Source organism: Lynx rufus, unplaced genomic scaffold (assembly GCF_022079265.1).
Source record: "Lynx rufus isolate CCGP_SWC_20201006 ecotype Redwood Valley unplaced genomic scaffold, mLynRuf1.p SCAF_29, whole genome shotgun sequence".
NCBI classification, from domain to species: domain Eukaryota; kingdom Metazoa; phylum Chordata; class Mammalia; order Carnivora; family Felidae; genus Lynx; species Lynx rufus.
The window spans coordinates 8128027-8150552 of NW_025814844.1; the positions used below are offsets into that span (position 1 = coordinate 8128027).

Consider the following 22526-nt stretch of genomic DNA (forward strand, 5'->3'; position numbering starts at 1 on the left):
TGCCTGGGTGGCTGGAGCGTTGAGCTGGCTGAGCATCCGACTTCAGCTCAGGTCATGGTATCATGGTTCATGGGTTCGAGCCCCGCGTCAAGCTCTGCGCTGACAGCTCAGAGCCTGGAGCCTGCTTCACATTCTGTACCTCTGTTTCTGCCCTTCCCCCACTTGGGTGTGCTCTCTCTCTCTCTCAAAAACCAGTAAATAAACATTTAGAAGTTCTTTTCTTGTCAACACATAAATAAACAGATGAAATGTATTTTAATAATACATCTTATTTTACCCAACACGTAAAAGTAGTATCACTTTGTCATGTAATCAAATTTTTTAAAGTATTAATGAGATATTTTCTTTCCTTTTTAAGACTGAGCCTTCAAAATTCAGTGCATATTTTATAGCCTATTTCAATTAGGATGCTAACTTTTCCTAAGAAACACTTGATCTGTAATTTAGATGACATAAAATTCATAGCTGCAAAAGGGAATTTACATACCCGAGTTATTCAAACATATTTCAAAGTTTTTCATTGTGACCAAAAAAAAAGAATCATTTTCCTTTATATTGCATCTGCATTGACAAAACTGCTTCGGTATTTTGCATAGATAATAGGTCTTGGTGATGAACAGAAGTGGGGAGGAGGGTCAGAACATATAGGATCTGGGTCTGGGTCCGAGCTGTTGGCCCAGGTCTTAATTTAAGGGAAATTTGAGATCTCGCTGGTCAGTTGCATCGGCCACATCCCAGGGCTCAGGAGACACGTGCACGTAGCGCCAGGCAGATATGACAGACAGATACGACATTTATCTAGGGTGATAAATGACCATCCCTGGGGTGCGCACAAAGGTCCGCAAGGGCCCAGGGCCATCCACGGCTGCCTCTGGAGGAAATGCCACTTGATGTGAGTCTAGGAGGATGGGTAGGAGGTGACCAGGTGGGCTGGCAAGTGGTGGGAAAGTGTCGTCCAGGCCGGAGGAGCAGAGTCCGGAAAGAGTGTGCTAGAAAGTGAAAGGCAGGTTGGGCCAGGGCAGGAGCCTCGGCTTACGGGCGGAAAGCAGACTGCATCTAGTGTGGACCGCACAGCACCGTCTGTCCCGGACTCCAGCTCACCTGAACGGATCTGTGTTGAACAGTCACTCTGGAACCGCTGTGGAGGACGGAGTTGACAAGAAGACAGACAAGGCCAGAAAAGAAACTTGCTGGCAGAATTAATGAGGGTTTCCAGCAGAGCTTTTGTCATGGGGTAAAAGTGAAGAAGCTCCGTGACCGCTGGAGGTTGGGAGGCAGGGAGGGGTTAGGACAGGCAGGATGGTGGCCCAGGCGGCTGGACTGGTTATAGAGGGACACTGTCCCGGTTCTTTCTAGTTTCCAAGCATTTGTAAGGTTTATTCCTGCTTCATTTCCTCTTTCCTGTTCCCCAGCTTTGAGGAGATGAATTCTTACTATTTCTGGATATTTCACTAGAAATCCGTCCAGGCCAGGGGTGCCTGGGTGGCTCAGTTGGTTGAGCGTCTGACTCTTGATCTTGGCTCAGGTCATGATCCCAGGGTTGTGAGATCAAGCCCCACACTGGGCTCCACACTGGGCATGGAAACTGCTTCTCTCTCTCTCTCTGTCTCTCCCTCCCCCACCCCTCTCCCCTGCTTGCATATTCACTCTCTCTCTCTCTCTCTAAAATAATAAAAAAGAATAATAATAAAAAAGAAATCTTTCCAGGCTATGATAGAATCCCTCTCATGGACTTCCCAGAGGCCCCACCTGCTAATATGCTACTGTTTTATTAGGTTAACCCCAATGAGAATCCCAGTATTCAGTATTACTGACATGGGAATTCCTAGGGGGTTGTTGGGAAGGCATTTGGATATTCAGGTGTGCAGGAATCAGGGAGGAAATGGAGCTCAGAGACGCATCAGCTTTGGTGTGGTAGCAGAATTGGTGCTTCTGGAATGGTTTTGCAGGACAGCCCGGGGGCACTGGAACCCCACCAAGCTCTACTGTTCAAGGCACCTTATACGAAATATGTTAGGTGGGTATAATTTTGATATCATGGGCTTCTTATGAGAATTATATGTAAAGCACCTAGCAGTCGGTTATTGGCACCTATTTTATTTTATTTTATTGTATTATTTTCTTTAAAGTGTATTTATTTTGAGAGAGAGAGAGAGAGAGCGTGCACACATGAGCAGGGGAGGGGAGAGGGAGAGGGAGAGAGAGAGAATCCCAAGCAGGCTCCGCACCATCAGCACAGAGCCCGATGTGGGGCTCGAACCCACGAACTGTGAGAACATGACCTGAGCTGAAGTCAAGAGTCGGAAGCGTAACCAACTGAGCCACCCAGGCGCCCCTAATGGCAACTATTTTAAATTAGTATTATTTACAGTAAAAAAAACTTTTTGGTAATAATTCCTATTAGAATTGTTACCATAGCAGGACAACTACTGACAGCTGTGTGACCTGTGGCAACTTACACAATGTCTCTAAGTTTCAGATTCCACACTGGACAACAGAGACAATTATAACGCGTCTCTCCTCAGTTTGTTACGCAGGTCGAATGAGAGCTACTGTAATGTGATACGGGTGCAAACTGACAGGACAGTAAATACAATTTATTATCGTCAATATTTGATGGTGGTCATACGGTGAACTTTGACCTTTCCCCAGAGGAAGGGGAGGCTTTCCCTGAGACACAGAGGGGCAGGCACCAGAGGGAGAGACACAAGATACGAGAAGGAAACCGAAGGGTGTCCCTAACCTTGGTGAGCGGGAGTGGGCGATGAGTCTATGTCACGGGAAGATACAGCCAGATGAAGACCCATAGTGTGCTCATTGAATTTGCCCCGGGAGGTCCTGGGAGATGTTAGGAGGAAGCAGTTTTAGCAGCCAGGAGGCAAGAGGCAGGCGAAAATTGAGTTGGAAGGAGACGGGGGACAATTAGTGGGATCAGGAGATGGAACCTCAGATGGACTTACATGCGTGTGGTGTGTGTGCGCACGCACATGGGTGTGTGCATGTGAGTAAATGGGTGTGTGATGTTTTCTATGGGCGACAATTGAAAATAGATGCAGAGGAGTGTTTTAAAATACAGGTTTTATGGGGCGCCTGGGTGGCTCAGTTGGTTAAGCATCTGACTCTTGATCTTGGCTCAGGTCATGATCCCACAGTTCGTGAGTTCGAGCCCTATGTGGGGCTCTGCAGTGATGGTGTGGAGCCTACTTGGAATTCTCTCTCCCTCTCTCTCTCTGCCCCTACTCCACTTGTGCTCTCTTTCAAAATAAATAAGCTGTATATATAAATACGTATATATATATATACATATGTATATATGTATATATATATATACGTATATATATACGTATATATATACATACATATGTATATATATATACACACACGCGCACACACACACACACACGCACACACACGGTGTATTGTTATTTAGGTATGGCAAGGCCAGCAGATGCCAGGAGGAGGGGACACACCAAGGCATTGTGGGGAGGGCACTCAGGAAGCACCCATGTAGGTCAGGAGGGGAAATGTGGCTTTTAGAGCCTTTGTTGTGGTTTCCTCAGGAAGGAAAGGGCAAGGCAGAGTAAACGGGTTTAGGATTGGCTACTTTAAACAATTTCAGCAGGCTCTGGGGCATGGGAGCCATCCCTAGTTGTCTGAGGCATGGCCCTGGGGTGAAAGGTCCTGGGGACGGTGGAGGTGAAGCCCAAATGAAGGGAAGGCCCAATAAGAAGGCCTTTGTGGGTGTGGGCTCCGGATTGGTTCGTTTGCACGCGAAAGGCGTTCTGGCTGGCAAGCTATTTATTCTTTCTGGACATTGACTAGCCCTGGGAAGGGCGGTGTCTCCAGAGTCCAAGGCCCCAGAAAGCACATGTAATACAAAGAGTGAGTCGAGTGTTCACAGCTGAGCCAAGGGAATGGGCAGCGGCGAGTGGGGCCCCTAACGCTTCCCCAGCCTCCTGCAGGGGGCATCATGGATCCACTTCCGCTGGGGAACACCACCTCAGTGCCTTGGCCGCAGTCAGTTACGCTGCCTTTCCTCTGAGCCTCAGCCTTGCAGTGTCCTGTTGTCTGCCACTGCTGTGCCACACGCAGTGGCACAAGTGAGATAACCTGTGAAGTTTTTCTCTTCTTACCTCATTACACCATATGACAGTGCGCATTCCCTGAGTGCAAGCGTTCATAAGCCGTGTGCATTTCTGGGGTATTTTGTCAGTGAACATATTAAATATTTTCAAGGACATGCATATTGATGGCTAGTTTATAAATACCAATCAAACATTTCTTGGAGCCATTAAATTGCATCACTCCGAAAAGGTGAGGGACTTGGTAGCTTGAAACATCAATATTATAACTGTAGATAAAACATCAATAGCTATAACTATAGATAAAATTGAAGTGTTTGGCCTGAAACTAAGTACGCTAGAGCTACAAATAACTTGTGACTTAGAACAGGGAAATAAGTCACATTAAACTATGAAATGTAATATTAGCTGTTTAGATTGTTATAACGGAGCTTTAAAATATTAAATATCTACATGATTGGAATGAGAGCAGGCGACTCAGTTGATTTTGAAATCTCCGTCGTATGTTTCTTATGAAGATTTGTTAATAAACATCGGTGGCTCATTTTTACAGATTCAAGGAATTCATGAAGTTGGTTAAGATCGTTTGCTACTTGCTATCATCATAGCTTCAGTGGTTTTTCTGTGTGATGGTTCCTTCCACCAACCCCATTTGGCCTACTTTTCAGAAAAATACTAAATTTTAAAAGTCATTTGAAAGTGATTTATTTTAGCTTTAGGATTTGAAACATGAATGTTTAAAATTTTGCCTTTGGGGATTAAGGGGTCTTATTACAGCTATACCCAGAAATGGGCACAAATGTGTCTCTTGTGTGTGTTAGCCTGTGAATGCCATGGAAAAGGCTCCCTTTCTGGTGTCTGCCATCTGGAGACTGGAGTCTGTGACTGCAAACCGCATGTGACTGGACAGCAGTGTGACCGGTGCTCGGTAAGAGGCCTGCTGGTCATTGCGTACAATTAAAGTATGTGTCAGCGAGGTCTGTAATCGATACCTGAACATTGGTTCCCAGTGAAATGGACTTCATGACTGCCGGAAAGAGCTCATGCCCAAAACACAGCTGGTGAATGCTGTGGGTCCTTACCTGTGGGCCAAGTGTTCAGTCTGTAAGGGGGTGGAATGACGTCGTGAGCACTTTATGATTCTGTGAAACATCCTGTGTTTGACTTGGGAAACAGCCTCATGAGTATTAGTGGCTAACTAAAATGTATCTGTGGCTTCCACAATTCTGTCCCTCCTGTGAAACAGCATGGCTATTATGGGCTGGACACAGGGCTTGGGTGCTTGCCCTGTAACTGCAGCACGCCAGGCTCCCTGTCGGATGACTGCACGGAGGAAGGCCGATGTCACTGTGTGCCAGGTGTGGCTGGGGAAAAGTGCGACAGGTGTGCACGTGGCTTCTATGCATTCCAGGACGGCGGCTGTACACGTAAGCTCTGGAATTCATTATCTGAGACTTTATAGTAATTTCCCGACTTTTCTTGGAGCTCTCCTTTGACTTCTAATTCTGTTAAGTTCCTTCACTTTTTCTCTTTTGAGTGTGTAGGATTTCATACCTTTTTTTCTGTTTCCTGGTCCCTGTTTTTCATCTGCCCAGAATCTCTGGTCAGGCTTTACTAATAATGATGTGAACTTGGATTAGCTTTCGTTTCTTCATCTGTAAAATAGAGAAGCTGATTGTAATCTCTACCCAGGAGTTATTTTAAATGTTGAGCATAGGCATTTGGAACACAATAAATGCCCTGTGAGTATTGGCTGTATCTTCCCGCCTACTTCTGTTTCTCTGTCCCGGTTACCCCGTTTCCAGCAGCAGCTCCTGACAAGGAGGAACAGCCACCTCCCGGGAGACACGGATGGGTCTTGGGAACCACGAGGTCTCCGTTAGGAACTAGAAGAATGGTCTAGAATGGTTTGGAGAATTAATAAAAGGGAGATGACCTGTGGCATCAACTCAGACGCCTTCTGTCGCGCGGTGGTCCTGATGTGTTACAACACTGTCTGTCTTCGTTGCAGCCTGTGACTGCGCCCACACGCAGCACACTTGTCACCCGGAATCGGGGCAGTGCATCTGCCCTCCTCATACTCGGGGCGCATCCTGTGACAAATGTGAGGACGGATACTGGGGCCGCGACCCAGAGCTCGGATGCCAGGTGCGCACTGCCATCGGCATTTTCTTAACCGAGAAGCGCTTTGCTGGAGCAAATTACATTCCTTCTCTGTCATCCATTCGCTTGACCTCAACCTGGTGAACGGCTCTGTGGTTTGCATTTAAAACTCAGTATGGGTGGGGCGCCTGGGTGGCTCAGTCGGTTAAGCGTCCGACTTCGCTCAGGTCATGATCTCGCGGTCCGTGAGTTCGAGCCCCGTGTCGGGCTCTGTGCAGACCGCTCAGAGCCTGGAGCCTGTTTCAGATTCTGTGTCTCCCTCTCTCTCTGACCCTCCCCCGTTCATGCTCTGTCTCTCTCTGTCTCAAAAATAAATAAACGTTAAAAAAAACAAAACTAAAAAAGAAATAAATAAATAAAACTCAGTACGGGTTCAGGCATCACCTGAAGCAGCACCTTTAAAGTACATCATTCTACATTTTCTTCGAGAACCGGCTGTGGAATTAATGGCTGGAAAACTTTATTTTAGTGCCCTTTAAATGTATTCTGCACGTACACTATCTTCCAGGAGAAGGACATAAGTCACTTTGTTGGAGGGTTGTATCCAGTCTTCCTTGGTTCTGTTTTCTATGTAGCTTTCCTCAGTGAAGCTTAGATAGAGGTTGTGTTTTGAAAACAGACTTGACTTTGACCTGTAAGATGATGTTGACTTTCAGGTCACAGGTTGGGCCCAGTGCGCATGTGCTGAACGGGGCACAGCCGTCCAGCATGGCAGTCACCTCCTCCCGTTGGCTCTTGGCAGAGTGAATCCATGGAGCCATATTGGGAGAGGCCCACTCATCCCGACCACTTCCCCACACTCAGTGTTCTTCTGTAATCCCCACATGGGTACATTATGAAAATGTAAAAGGTACCTTTTTATTTAGTTAGTTTGTTTTTCCAGGCCTGCAATTGCAGTGCTGTTGGGTCAGCCAGTCATCAGTGCGATGTGCTCACTGGCCGTTGCCAATGTAAGCCAGCGTTCGGTGGACCGAGCTGCCACCAGTGCTCCCTGGGGTACAGAGACTTTCCAGACTGCGTGCCCTGTGACTGTGACCCAAGAGGGACCTCGGCAGACACCTGTGATGAGGAACAGAGTCTTTGCAGCTGTGCAGAGGAAACCGGTATCTGCTCTTGCAAGGTAACGGCCCTCAGCGTTCCACTGCCTTCCCCTCTCACGTGCATCACTAGGACTTTTGGGCTTTTGACTACAGTAGAACCTTGGTTTGTGAGCATAATTTGTTCCAGAAACATGCTTGTAATCCAAAGCACTTGTACATCAAAGCGAATTTCCCATAGGAAATAATGGAAGCTCAGGTGATTCGTTCCACAACCCAAAAAATATTCATATAAAAATGATCACAATACTGTAGTACAATACAAAATAATAAAGAAAATACAAAATATCAAGAAAAGTAAACAAACTAACCTGCACTTGCCTTTGAAAACCCTTGTGGCTGGTGTGAGGGAGACAAGAGAAAGGAGGGTTATTGTGTAGGACGACTTTATCAGCAGTGGGATCACTGCTGCCTGTTGGCTCAATGGGATTTTTTTCTTTTTGGGCAACTTTCACAAGGAACCTATCCAGTGACACTTGCTTTTGCCTCCTTTGGAGGATTTCGCAGAAATGTGGCACTGCATGGATGATCACTCACAATCCAGCAGTGAGAGACAGAGAGAGAGAGAGAGAGAGAGAGAGACAGAGAGAGAGGAAACATTGGCTCAGTTGGGATCACGTGACATTCGGCATCACTACTAGGAGTAGGTTCTACTCCTATTGAGAGACACTGATTTATCAAGCTAAAGTTTGTTAGAAATGTTTGCTCCTCTTGCAGAACATTCACCGAGCAGGTTAGTTGCAATCCAAGGTTTTACTGTATTTACATCAGCAGCTAGGTTTTAGACACTTGGCATGGTTCTCACTGCCTTCTAGGTTTGAGTTGCAATTCGGTGTAGGCTCTTCTAGAACACTTCTCTAAAGTGGAATTTTTACTGGTTATTGCAAGTGCCAGATGATGGAACTGAACTGAAAGACGCGGAGTTTTCTTTCGTGTTCCGGTTGGCTGAGTAGCCAGTGCGTCTTGAATATTCAGGCAAAACGGGTAACCCAGGGCTTCAAGAGGATGTGATTTTATAGCTGATAATTATTCTTTGGTATGTGCTGGCCAGACTGAAGGCAGTTTGTGCTTGTTGTTTTCCCAGCAGGTAAGATTTCAACATCATGTTTAACTCTGTGTGTTTCCACTGGGTTCCCCCTTGTGCTTGTGATTAGGAGGTGACTGGCTACCTCCTCTGATCCTTTTCAGGGGCTGGTGAGAGAGAGGGTAGTGGGCTGACTAGTGACTAGGGGTGAGGAAGGGAGCACCCATGCAGATACTACGGCCCGGGAGCAATGGAAACACCAGTGAATATGCCTTTGGCTTACCACACAGGTGACGGCAACTTTCACCTGAACAGGACGGGAAGGGCCTGCCTCAGTGATCACCTGGTCTGTGTTCTCCACCTGACGGGCCATCAGAGTCACCTGGGGCCTCGGGGAGGCCTCCCTGGCTGCTCTAGGAAAGGCTCATCAGGCAATCTATATATTGCCAAGGCCTCCAAGGTGATGCTGATGGTTAGCTGCGTTTGGGAATCACTGATGGCGTCAGAGGGCGGGTGTTCCTTGAGGTCAGGGAGCTTGCTTTGCCCAAGGAAACGGCTATTTCCGAGACGTGTGCTGCCCCCGAATGAGTTTGCTGTCTGCTCTCATTTCTGTTCTGAAATCACACCTCTTCTTTTTAGGTAACAACAGACGAGTCTGTTGCTTTTTCTTCTTTAGGAAAATGTGTTTGGCCTGCAGTGCAGCGAGTGTCGAGCCGGCACCTATGCTCTCCGCGCCGACGACCCTCTGGGGTGCACCCCCTGCTTCTGCTTCGGGCTGTCACAAGTCTGCTCAGAGCTCGAGGGTTATGTGAGGACCCCGGTGAGTGGTGCGCGCGGTAAAGCGTGCTGTTTTCAACACCCTCCCCACCGTGGAAGTTGGGTGATGGTGGGGGAGACAGTCAAGTACTTTAAACTTTGCTCTGATGGCATCAGAAATTCCAGGAAGCTGACCCGGGTTCGCTGTGAATCGGAGCTCTGTTTTCTGCCGTCCGAGGAAAGAAATGAAGCGAGGACGGGAAGGCACCCTGTGTCGCTCCTTAGCTAATCTGTCAAAAGCTTTACTTGGCGAGAAGATAAGACTGCAATGCACCACAGCCTCCTTCATAGGATTGAATCCTGCCCCAGCGTAGCAGTAGCTTGGCCCAAAACGCAATAGTGTAAAACACGTGCAGTTTTCACCTTAACCCAGAGGTTTGAGTTTGAAGGAAACATCTGTGTTACTCCTGTTTTAATAATGAAGCTATCTCGTCTGTGAAACGATAGTAGAATCTGACAAATCAAAGGGGAGGTGTGAATTCGTGTCCTGAGGTGTATTTTCCTTTCCTTCCATGACCAGATAACGCTGGGCTCGGGTCAGCCGCTCCTGCGTGTGGTTTCTCAGAGCAACCTCAGGGGCACGACCCAGGGGGTGTATTACCAGGCTCCTGATGTCCTCCTGGACGCCGTGACTGTCAGGCAGCATATTCACACGGAGCCGTTCTACTGGAGACTGCCAGAGCGGTTCCAGGGAGACCAGGTGAGGCCCACGCCCAGCCTAGGACTGGTTCTCATTTCCTGGGAGACTCGGGTCTCGTCCGAAATCACAATGGACTGTGTTAGCCTACTAGTAACCGAGGGGGTTATTAGTTCACTCTTCTAAGTGGGGCTGGAGAAGTTTAACACTTAGCAAAATCCCCCCATGGGGCGCCTCGGCGGCTCAGTCGGTTAAGCATCTGACTTCAGCTCAGGTCATGATCTCGCGGTTTGTGGGTTCAAGCCCTGCATTGGGCTCTGAGCTGTCAGCTCAGAGCCTGGAGCCTGCTTCCGATTCTGTGTCTCCCTCTCTCTCTCTCTCTCTCTCTGATTTCACAAATATTTTTCATTGTTCTTAATGTAAGCTCAGTGCAAACCTAGATGTTGTGTTTCCTCTTAAGAAATCGCCAGTCGTTGGTTGGGGAGGGGGATGGGCTGTAAAAACCTACTATAACAGAGTATTGAAGGCCTCACTTGCATTTTTGTTTAAATCAATTTGAGTGTGTGAGTGAATTCACCCAGATCTTTAAAATTGGCAAATATGTATCCAGTGTTCCTATAGCTATAGGTTATTTTTAATTCAAAGGAATTTGAAAATAATCAGGATCATTACCACACAGATTTGTTACTTTGGTGCTGCCCTCCATGGGTGCCATCAAGAGGAAATTCTGGAAGGTGATGGACCTGTCTGTGGTGGCCTTGATGATGGTGGTGGCTTCACAGGTGTATACTCATCCCCAGACTCATGGAGTTGTACAACTTAAATGTGTACAGCTTTTTATATTCCAAACATGCCTCAGTTAAAACAAACAAAAAAAGGAACCTATAAAACATCTCTAACTTTAAAAAAACAAAAAACAAAACCAAAAAAACTAGGGCACCTGGGTGACCCAGTCGGTTAAGCGTCCTACTATTGATTCTGGTTCAGGTCGTGATGTCACAGTTTGTGGGTTCGAGCCCCGAGTCGGGCTCTGCATTGACAGTGCGGGGCCTGCTTGGGAGATTCTCCCCCTCTCCCTCTCTCTCTGTTCCTCCCCTGCTTGTTGCTTGCTCTCTCTCAAAATAAGTAAACTTAAGAAACAAAACAACAACAACAAAAAAACTATAGCCTGAGTCAACGTAATAATCCATAATTAGGTAGAATTAAAAGGAAGGAAATTCCAGACAACCTATCCCACCCATGTGATGTGTGATTTCTTTCAAGTGGCAGCAGGCTTGTGGTGAAAGCTTTAAACCAGCGCACATAAGAGGTGTAAGCCATTTCCTGTCCCACAGCTCCTGGCCTACGGTGGCAGACTGAAGTACAGTGTGGCCTTCTATTCTTCCAATGGCATGGGCACCTTCAATCTTGAACCCCAAGTGCTCATCAAAGGAGGCCGGACCAGAAAGCAAGTCATCTACGTGGATGTGCCAGCCCCGGAGAATGGAGTGCGACAAGACCAAGAAGTGGGGATGAAAGAGGTGACGGTGTCCCCTTTTCACACATGTCCCTTAAGGGTGTGAATTTAGCTCTGGGGGCAGTGGAATGACAAGCTGCCAATACGAGAGCAAGCAAGAAGACCTGGAGATTAAAATCCCAGCGGGTTTGGTAAGATTTGTGAAAACAATCCAAATTTCATGTTCTCAAGAACTGTATACTAGGTTTGTGTTACCTTGGTGCAGATTGCACCCTAAATCCTCCATTGTGATACCCATGTCTCCATCTGAGTGGATGTAATGGCGTGAAGTCTCTGGACTTGCTTGGACCTGGCAGGTGCGTGTCCACTTGCCTGGTGGAGGTCTGTGGACGGTTCACTGTTCACCTGCCGTAGGTGACACCTGTCTGCTGACAAACGAGGCTGGCGTCCCTGCCGCCTGGGAGGTGACCGCAGAGCTGCCTCCGTTATGTTCGCTCTCCTGCGCGGGACGGGGCTCACTTCCGGAGAAATTGACCAGAGAATTACTAAGTTCACAAGCCCCTGAGGATGTGTAACCTGAATGTAATTGAATTGTGTTTCTCCCCCACAGAATTTTTGGAGATATTTTAACTCTGTTTCTGAAAAACCTGTCACACGCTCCGATTTTATGTCTGTTCTTAGCAACATTGAGTACATCCTCATCAAAGCATCTTATGGTCAGGGATTACAGCAAAGCAGGTACTTGGAATCTTCTAGAATGAAAAACAGATAGTTTTAATTTGAAACCAAACTGAAGAGATTTGATTCACCCTTATTACTTCCTATATTTATTAGTCTAGATATATTTGTGTTCCTCACCAAAACTTTATTAAATATTAATGTTCTGAAATGTGTGGGAAATGACCTAGATTATCCATCCTCCAATTAATGTGGATATAAAATGCGAGTACATAATGGTGAAATCTTAGCTGAGGATGAAATATAAAGAAAACAAAACAGTTCTGTCATCTTCTGTTCTGCCCTTGAACTGAGATGACGTTTCTTTGTAATAACATCAAGAATGCTGTCACCTGCTCAGTTAGTGCTTATCCCATAAAGAAAGCTGCTCAGTTATGGCCAAACTACTCCTTCCAGTTCTGGGTGTGCTTTCTGGAACCTTGTTTGTAAGGTCTAAAATGTTGGCTGGGGACCTTCACCGTGTAATGACAGTAATGATGGGCTTTTACACATTCCCTTTATAATCGTGTAGGAGCTACTCCCAAACCGGCAGGAAAGCTCTGATTTAATACATGAGCAAATTCATTAGGTAATGTGCTAGGTCTCTAGAAAGCGTCTTTTTAAATATTAATGTCCCCTCTCACACTTCATGGTTTCACAGAATCTCAAATATTTCCATGGAGGTTGGCAAAAAGGCGGACAAGTTGCGGCCGGGACAGAAGGCGGCATCCCGTTTAGAGAAGTGTGTCTGTCCTCCTGGCACGGCTGGGTTCTCCTGTCAGGTACACAGCTGGGTCCTTCTGTCGTCGGGCACACGGCTGGGTCCTTCTGTCAGTTAGGGAGACGGTGCTTAAAACCCACTACCTGGTTCTGAGTGGAAATCTGCTTGTTACAACTCCAAGTGATGATCAGAATTTGTATGTATTGTATAATTTTTCTCTTTAAAAAAATTTAATTATGGTTAAATACGCATACACAAATTTTACTGTCTTAAACATTTTTAAGGGTATTGTTCAGTAGTGTTAAGTGCATTCACGCTGTACAACCAACCTCCAGGATTCTTCAACTTGCAGACCTAAAACTCTGTACCCATCATACGGGAACTCCCCAGTCTCCCTGCCCACAGCCTGGCAATCACCTTTCTGTCTCTGAATTTGACCGCACTAGGTCCTTCATTTAAATGGAATCCTGCAGTATTTCTCATTTATGACTGGCTAGCCTGATGGCTACTGCGTTGACCGTTTTGCCTGTTGTGAATAATGCTGCCGTGAATATGGCTACATGTATCTCTCCAAGACCCTGATTTCAGTTCTTTGGGGTTTATACCCAAAAGTAGAATTGCTCGGTCATGTGGTAATTCTGTTTTTAACTTTTTTGAGGAGCTGCCATACTGTTTTCCACAGCACCGCGTCATTTTATATTCCCACTCACAGTGCACAAGCGTTCCACTTTTTCCGCATCCTTGACAACTCTGATTATTTTCTGGTTTTTTGATGGTAGTTCTCCTGGTGGGTGTGAGGTAGTATCTCAGTGTGGTTTTGATTTGCAGTTCCCTAATGATGGGTGAGGTTGAGCGTCTTTGCAGGTGCTTATTAGCCATTGTATCATCTTTGGAGAAATGTTTAGTCAAGTTGTGATACTGTAATTTATCAGAAGAAAGATGTATTTGGTCTTTATCCCCTATTCCTAGCACAGAGTTCTTAAATGCTTGGAATTTCCTAAGTGATGAGATCTGTAAATGTGTCTTTTGTTATGTTAATGAGGTGACTTTTGGAAAGCTCCTAGATCATGTAAGGATGGAGGCTGGTCACCAGAAGAACCCGCCATGTGGTTGGAGGACTTACAGTCTTACCCCCAGACCTCAGGGGAGAGGGGAGGGACTAGAGGTTGAATCAGTTTCCAGGGGCCAGTGATTTTCTCAATCGTGCCTATGTAAGGAAGACTCCATAAAAACCCAGAAGGATAGAGGCGCTGGGTGGCTCAGTCCATTAAGCGTCTGACTTTGGCTCAGGTCACGATCTCATGGTTCGTGGATTTGAGCCTCACGTCGGACTCTGTACTGACAGCCCAGAGCCTGGAGCTGCTGCGGATTCTCTCTCCATCTCTCTCTGCCTCTCCCCAGCTCATACCCTGTCTTTTGCTCACTCTCTCTCTCAAAAATAAATAAACATTAAAAAAAAAAAAAGGATAGAGTTCAGAGAGCTTCCTAGTTTGTGAACGCTTGGTGAGCCAGGAGAGGGCATGGCAGCTCCAAGCCCCTTCCCCGTATCATGCCCTCTGCATCTCTCCCATCTGGTTATTTCTGAGTTACATTCTTTTATAATAAACCAGTGATCTAGTTCTGAACTCCACTCTGGCAAATTAATTAAACTCCAGGAGGGAGTTGTTGGAGCCTCCAATCTATAGCTGGTTGTCAGGAACACAGGTGACAGCCTGGATTTGTGATTGGCGTCTGTAGTGGGGGGGGGGGGGAGGGGCAGACTTCCAGAACTGAGCCCTTAGCCTGTGAGATCTGATGCTATCTCCAGGTAGGCAGTGTGAGAATTAAATTGTCAGACACCCAGCTGGTGTCCAAACGTTGCTTGGTGTGGGGGAAAAACAAACCCACACAAAGAACTGGCCACAGAATGTACTGATCAGAGCTGGGGCTCAGAAGTGGAATTGGTGTCAGAGTCGCTAAAAGTCCTTCACCCATTGTGTAATCATGTTCATTTCCTTTTGCATCCGCTCAGGACTGCGCACCTGGTTACCACAGAGGGGAGCTGCCGCAAGGTGGTGGCCGAGGACCCCGCCCTCTGCTCGCTCCTTGTGTGCCCTGCAATTGCAACAACCACAGCGATGCCTGTGACCCTGAAACTGGGAAGTGCCTGGTACGTGTGTTTGTGTGGGTGATTAGAGGAGGCACCAAGTCTTTGAATTTCTGGTCCAGAGTCCTATAAAGATCTTGGTTTAGAGGGAGCTTATATTTAGTGTAAACTACACGTAAATTTCCTTCCAAAAGGCTTATTAGCTAAGAGGTCTGATGCTGTCAGTGCGAAGTCTTGTGTAAGTTTTAGTTCTGTGAATTTGTGTGTGGCTACCAACTGGGGAATTAGTTACATGTACTTGCAGTACTGGTGGTTATGGTGAAAGTAGACGAGACCTTTGTGTCCTAGAACTGGGAGGGTCACCTGGAGGTTTTAAAATAAGTTAATGCCAATATCGCAAATTTATTTCTCTCCTCGCAATTTTTTTTTTTAAAAACTTATTTTCGGGGCGCCTGGGTGGCTAAGTTGGTTAAGCATCTGACTTCAGCTCAGGTCATGATTCTGCAGTTTGTGGGTTCCAGCCCCACGTCAGGCTCTGTGCTGACAGCTCAGAGCCTGGAGCCTGTTTCGGATTCTGTGTCTCCCTCTCTCTCTGCCCCTCCCCTGCTCGTGCTCTGTCTCTCTCTCTCTCAAAGATCAATTTAAAAAAAAACTAATAATACTTAATTTCTTGGATGTCTTCGTATGCGTTTGGTTCTGAGACACCTTTCCCTTGTTTTTAAAACACACAAAATTCAAAATTCAGAAGTTGAGGATCTAACTGGCTTTACTGAGGGATTCGTGAATTGGGGGGGCAATCCCATCTGTTGAGTAGAGGGGAGCTCCAAGGAGTTATACAAAATAGAAATTTTTTAGGAGGGAAGGTGGGGCAAGGAAGTTATTATCAAAAAGAAAGGATTGCTCCAGAGGCAAGGTCACTTTCCACTGGGGGGAGGGCAGGGAGTCTGATTAGGTGGGTCACCTCCTCTTCCTTTTTGGGGATAGAGACGGACCTACATGACAGGGTACCTCACTGGTGCTGATGAGAAAATTCCCGACTGACTGGTTAAATACATTTCTGGGGGAGACTGAAGCTGCAGTCAGGCTAGGTATTAGGTCCAGTTTGGCATCTTGGCCTAAGTGGTGCCATTTTGGGCCCGTGGTTCTCTTTTTAACAGCCTAGACCAAGATCGGTCCCGGAAACCTAAGGAGAATTCTGGTCACTGAAAAGGAACACATGGGCCAGATGGAAGTCTTGAGGCCTTGCTGAGGACAAACTCTTGTGTCTGTGATTTCGCTTAAGCTGACAAGGCCTTATTGATAGCGTAGAATAACCTGATATTCTTTCCCCACTCTGGAAATCTCATTTTTAAAATAATAATTCTTGGAGAAACAGGGGTTACTCGTATAAATTGCGCCAAGACTAACTTACCTCGGGTAAAATAACTCATTGACAGGAAATGAGCTGCCCCCCCCCCCCCCCCCCCCCCCCGAGAAAGACATACCTGAAGCCGTCAAGGTCCCAGGTGTGGCTTAATCACAAGGAACAGGACAGGGAAATTAGGACAGGGGGCTCCCAGCCGACCTGCAGCCCTCTAGACCTGTCTTCTGTTTGGAAGCATTTTTTCGTATGTGGCCTGTAAAGGTCATTTGCACTAGGGACGCTGCTGAACTGTCGCAGTGTGCAGGTGAATTTCGATGCTGAGGCGCAGCAGGGTTTTCCTCAATTAAAAAGGTATCTATTAACCTTTGCTGACTTCATTATATATGTGGAATTAAAGAATTGTTCCAGTTTTACCAGGTAAAATGGACTTAATGAAGATGCAAATAGCTGCAACACTATTAAAAAAAATTTATTCACTTTAATCAGCTCATGCTCCAGGCAAAAGTAAGGTCCTAATCAAGAAAATGAGACAATCTCATTTAAGGATTTAAGGAGGATTGATTTCAGGCAACTTAAATCGAGACGCAATTAGCGGGGAAGGTCCCTTGGCCAGTCACGGGGACAAAGGTCTCATGGACACGTGGTTCGTGAGTTCGAGCCCCACGTGGGGCTCTGTGCTGACAGCTCGGAGCCCGGAGCCTGCTTCAGGGTCCGTGTCTCCCTCTCTCTCTCTCTCTGCCCCTCCCCCACTCCCTCTGTCTCTCTCTCAAAAATAAGTAAACATTAAAAAAAGTTTTTTTTTTTTTAAAGTTGATCAGTTCTTTCATGCTGTATCTTTCCTTGGTACAGCTAACTATTTTAACAAGATTAGGCACTTTTAGGGCGTTAAATTATTACCCTGCCTTTCCTGGCCCAAATTCACCAGAATAAAGTTGAGCAAATGACCGGTTGATTTGTACCCAAGGAAGAATACAGCCTGCTTAACCCAATCCAGGAAAGATTGTGGTGAAGAGTGTCACCAGTATCAATAAAGACAGATAGCTTTTGGACAGTTCCCCCGCTCTGGGAGGAAACGTTTGCCAGATGTTACCTGGAACCCATAAGAGCTCACACCTGGATTTGTTCGTTAAGTTTTGCAGTCCACAACAGTGGATACGTATGCTCCAAGATGACTTAGGTCTGAACTACACTATTCACACCACGCAGTTGTTTAACGTATGTTTACCCACCTCCAGCAATGGGGAGCTCAGCTCATCTTTGGGCAGCCCTGATTATTCCTGGAATTTAGTGCCCTGGCTTGTCTACCCGTTTGGTGCACTTTTAATCTTTGGAGCCATTGAGACAAACCAGTAGCTCAAATCTGTTCATGAAAGATGGCAATGTTTTAAGACATAACTTGTAAAACATTACCTTCCTCTTTCACATATCAAAGGCCCTGAATCTCCAGTCCTCCTGGTCAAATATCCTTAGTTTATATGCCTGATGTATCTATGGAATGGTTGAGTCCATTCCCCATCCTGAGGTTCAAGTATCATGCCCACAGCCCAGCACCTTTTCTCCAGGTATGGGTGGGGCGTCTCTCTCTCTGACTTTAGGTGTCCCATGAAGGCAGCCCGTGGGTTTTGCCAGTCTGGCCACTGCTGCCTCTGCTGAGCTGACTTAAGATGCTTACACTCTGTCCACATGTTTAACACCAAGTCCTTGCTCTTTGAACTTGGGACCTTATCTTTCCTCTTCAGTCTTCATCTTGTGAGGTCTCTTTTGTGGTTTAGTGCAACAGTGCACTTCTAGTTGACAAAATCTCTTTTAAGCACTTCCTGTGGATTATTACGTAGGTGGGCATCCAGACCATTTTGGATCTGATTTAGTCGCTCAGCATATAGTGTCCCCCCTCTTCATGTCACTGGGACTTCGATAGTATCCTAAAAATCATTGGTCAGACATGTGACCTGGAAAGGGGTGGGGAGACTGAGGAACACCAAGCTATCCTGGGAATTCCTTTCCTTGGGGACTCCCTTCCAGGAGATAACCCTTAACGCTTTTACCGTTGAAAAACTGACCAGCCTTGTCTGTGCAGTTTCCAAAGCACGTGACTCATCCTCCAGATCGGTTGACATGAACAGGTTCTCACTTCCCAACCACTCTCAGGGGCAGCTTGTCTTCAGTTCTCTAGGATCTTGGAAACCAGGAAGCTCATGATCTGTTGTGGATTTGGGGAGTTTTTAAATGCTGGAGTTGGTGTCAGCAATGAAAACCAGAAAATCGGGTCCATACTTGTTCATCATCTATTTATTGTTCATCAGATTTATATTTGGTATCATTAAAACAAGTACTTAACACATGTTCTTTTTAAGAGCGAGGTTGCAAATTTTCCTCCTAAAGAGATAGTGCTTTTAGGGGCCTGGGGGATCCCAGTAAAATCTACTTTCACCAGGTGAAATAGGAATGTAATTTTAAAACAGAAAATACTGGCATATTTTTTAATCAAAAGGATTTCAAAAATAGCGTTTCAAAGGTCTAAAAAGGTGTCCTTGTATATCCTCTCTGGCTGCCAAGAAGAAAGTCTGCTTCTGTTTGCCAGTGTTCCGCATCTTGTCTTTCTCTCCCTACACCCCACACGGAAGCCAGTGCCCAGGGCCTGGGCGGACAGTGATGGAACTGGCCAAAGCAGATTTCACCTTGCAAATGGATCTCAACAATTATTTTCTCTTGTAGCTTCAAAAACTATTTTAATGGCAGGATCATAAGTCGTGTCATCAAAATGGTGACATAAAATTTAATTAGAAATGAATTGCTTGTTACGAGAATCTCCTGGTGGCGCTCTAAAGCTCAGCAGTTTCGGGGCACCTGGTGGCTCAGTTGGCTAAGTGTCTGACTTCAGCTCAGGTCATGATCTTGCAGTTCGTGAGTTTGAGCCCCGCATTGGGCTTTGTGTTGCCAGCTCAGAGCCTGTGACCTGCTTCCGATTCCGTGTCTCCCTCTCTCTGCCCCTCCCTCACTCATGCTCTGTTTCTGTCTGTCTCTCAGAAATAAATGAACATTAAAGAAATGTTGGGGCACCTGGGTGGCTCAGTCGGTTGAGCGTCTGACTTCGGCCCGGGTCATGATCTCGCGGTCCATGGGTTCGAGCCCTGCATTGGGCTCTGTGCTGACAGCTCGGAGCCCGGAGCCTCTTTCAGATTCTGTGTCTCCCTCTCTCTCTGACCCTCCCCTGTTCATGCTCTGTCTCTCTCTGTCTCAAAAATAAATAAACATTAAAAAAAAAAATTAAAGCTCAGCAGTTTCTTCCCCGTTTCCTAAATCGTCTCTTTACTTCTGTTCTTTCAGCCTCTCACCTGTGATCAATGAACCCCAACTATGTGTAAAACCAGTGTGCTTCAGATGTTTTTTTTTTTTGAGTTAGTATATATTTTAGATCCATGTTTTAAAAAAAAAAATTTTTTTAATGTTTATTTCTGAGACAGAGAGACAGAGCATGAGTGGGGGCGGGGGCAGAGAAGGGGGGCGGGGGACACAGAATCGGAAGCAGGCTCCAGGCTGTGAGCTGTGAGCACAGAGCCCGACGTGGGGCTCGAACTCACAGACTGCGAGATCATGACCTGAGCCGAAGCTGGACGCTCAACCGACTGAGCCACCCAGGTGCTCCTAGATCCACATTTTAAGGACCTGAAAGTTGGTGGCTTCTAGAAGCCATGTGTGTGCATACATATTGTATGTGTGTGTATTTTCTATAAGAAGGATGTATTAATAATTCCTAGGCTATATTCATTATGACGAATACAGGCCAGAGCTGGCAGTATTTCCAGGATTTAAAACCTATGAAGAGGGGCACCTGGGTGGCTCAGTCGGTTAAGCATCTGACTCTTGATTTCAACTCAGATTAGATCTCACGGTTTGTGGGGTTGGGCTCTGTGCTGACATCGTGGAGCCTGCTCTCTCCCTCTCTTTCTGCCCCCCTCTTCCTCACTGTCTGTCTCTCTCAAAATAAACAAAAATAAATATTAAAAAAATATGTGATGAAAAATGCTCTTCCTCTCAATAATAATAATAATAATAATAATAATAATAATACCTGACAGTGGCTTACTTAGGTGTTACCAGGTAAGGATGATTTCTAACAATTACCCCATGATTTTCCTCTCCTTTTGAAACGCGGGGCTCCAGAACTGCAGCCATAGCACCACTGGTGACCACTGTGACTTGTGTGCTCCTGGGTACTTCGGGAAGGTGACTGGCTCAGCCAGCGACTGCTCTGTGTGCGCCTGTCCTCGCAGCCACCCTGCCAGGTGAGCCCGCGCAACTGTGCCCGGAAGCTGGGGCTGCTTCCATTCTCGGCCTTGGTTTCCAGGCTTTTAACTAATACTCTCTGTGTGTTGAGAAAGGCTGATTTTAAGAGAAAGTGTTCATTATTACAGCATTTGAAGAGAATCTTTCCAAAAGCAAAGTATCTGTGTTGGTATTGGGGTGTTAAAATGGAACCCACGAAAGAAAATACTTTCAGGTTTTATTGTTTATTTTATTTATTTATTTTTCAATTTACTTTTTTTTAACTTACATCCAAGTTAGCTAGCATCTAGTGCAACAATGATTTCAGGAGTAGATTCCTTAGTGCCCCTTGCCCATTTAGCCCACCCCCCCCACAACCCCTCCAGTAACATTCAGTTTGTTCTCCATATTTAAGAGTCTCTTCTGTTTTGTCCCCCTCCCTGTTTTTATATTTTTCTGCTTCTCCTCCCTTATGTTCATCTGTTCTGTGTCTTAAAGTCCTCATATGAGTGAAGACATGATGTTTGTCTTTCTCTGACTAATTTCACTTAGCATAATACCCTGTGGTTCCATCCACGTAGTTGCAAATGGCAAGATTTCATTCTTTTTGATTGCCGAGTAATACTCCATTGTGTGTGTGTGTGTGTGTGTGTGTGTGTGTGTGTGTGTGTATTTTTTTTTACCACATCTTCTTTATCCATTCATCCGTCGATGGACATTTGGGCTCTTTCCATACTTTGGCTATTGTTGATAGTGCTGCCATAAACATGGGGGTGCATGTGCCCCTTTGAAACAGCACACCTTTATCCCGTGGATAAATGCCTAGTAGTGCAATTGCTGGGTCGTAGGGTAGTTCTAATTTTAGTTTTTGAGGAACCTCCATATTGTTTTCCAGAGTGGCTGCACCAGTTTGCATTCCCACCAGCAGTGCAAAAGAGATCCTCTTTCTCCACATCCTCACCAACATCTGTTGTTGCCTGAGTTGTTAATGTTAGCCATTCTGACAAGGGTGAGGTGGTATCTCATTGTGGTTTTGATTTGTATTTCCCTGATGATGAGTGAAGTGGAGCATTTTTTCATGTGTCGGTTGGCCATCGAGATGTCTTCTTTGGAGAAGTGTCTATTCATGTCTTTTGCTCATTTCTTCACTGGATTATTTGTTTTTTGGGTGTTGAGTTTGATAAGTTCTTTATAGATTTTGGATACTGACCCTTTATCTGATATGTCGTTTGCAAATATCTTCTCCCATTCTGTCGGTTGCCTTTTAGTTTTGCCGATTGTTTCCTTCACTGTGCAGAGCTTTTTATTTTGATGAGGTCCCAATAGCTCATTTTTGCTTTTGTTTCCCTTGCCTCTGGAGACGTGTTGAGTAAGAAGTTGCTGCGGCCAAGATCAAAGAGGTTTTTGCCTGCTTTCTCCTTGAGGATTTTCATGGCTTCCTGTCTTACATTTAGGTCTCTTATCCATTTTGAGTTTATTTTTGTGTATGGTGGAAGAAAGTGGTCCAGGTTCATTCTTCTGCATGTCGCTGTCCAGTTTCCCCAGAACCATTTACTGAAGAAACTGTCTTTATTCCATTGGATATTCTTCCCTGCTTTGTCAAAGATTAGTTGGCCATATGTTTCTGGGTCCATTTCTGGGTTTTTTATTCTGTTCCATTGATCTGAGTGTCTGTTTTTGTGCCACAGGTTTTATTTTCTGAAGAATAATTATAGCCTCCAACCTCTGTATCCAGCGTACCTGGAGATGAATTGTTATTAATTTTATGAATGTCGATATGAAGAATTCCATTCCTGCTTAATGTAAGGGGGGGCGGTTAGAATCTGTATATGCTGGTGAAATGATGAAATGCAGAAATGCTCCTTAGTAATGAGACTGAGGCTAGCTTCTGCCTGAACTCGTGATGCTCATATTGGAATTATCTGAACACAAAAAAGAACCAGAGGTTTTATGTGGAAATTGGAATATCTATGAGACCTCTTTGGTTTATATGAAATGGTAATTCATAAATAACATTTCATCATTGCTTAGAATGTTTGACAAGGCATTGAACATGTATAGATTGAATACCAACTTTTGGTAGGCTAAAATGAAGTTC

At 45.7% G+C, this 22526-nt stretch overlaps 1 protein-coding gene across 1 annotated transcript in view; it reads left to right on the forward strand.

Annotated features, from left to right (window-relative positions):
• LAMA1 (laminin subunit alpha 1) overlaps window positions 1-22526 on the forward strand; it is a 135610-nt gene that overhangs the window by 60190 nt on the left and 52894 nt on the right. Inside the window, 11 exon segments of the mRNA XM_047090312.1 lie at window positions 4904-5010; window positions 5329-5509; window positions 6094-6230; window positions 7129-7365; window positions 9043-9186; window positions 9703-9882; window positions 11154-11339; window positions 11886-12013; window positions 12654-12774; window positions 14725-14862; window positions 20327-20448. Coding sequence (XP_046946268.1) covers window positions 4904-5010; window positions 5329-5509; window positions 6094-6230; window positions 7129-7365; window positions 9043-9186; window positions 9703-9882; window positions 11154-11339; window positions 11886-12013; window positions 12654-12774; window positions 14725-14862; window positions 20327-20448 — 1681 coding nt within the window.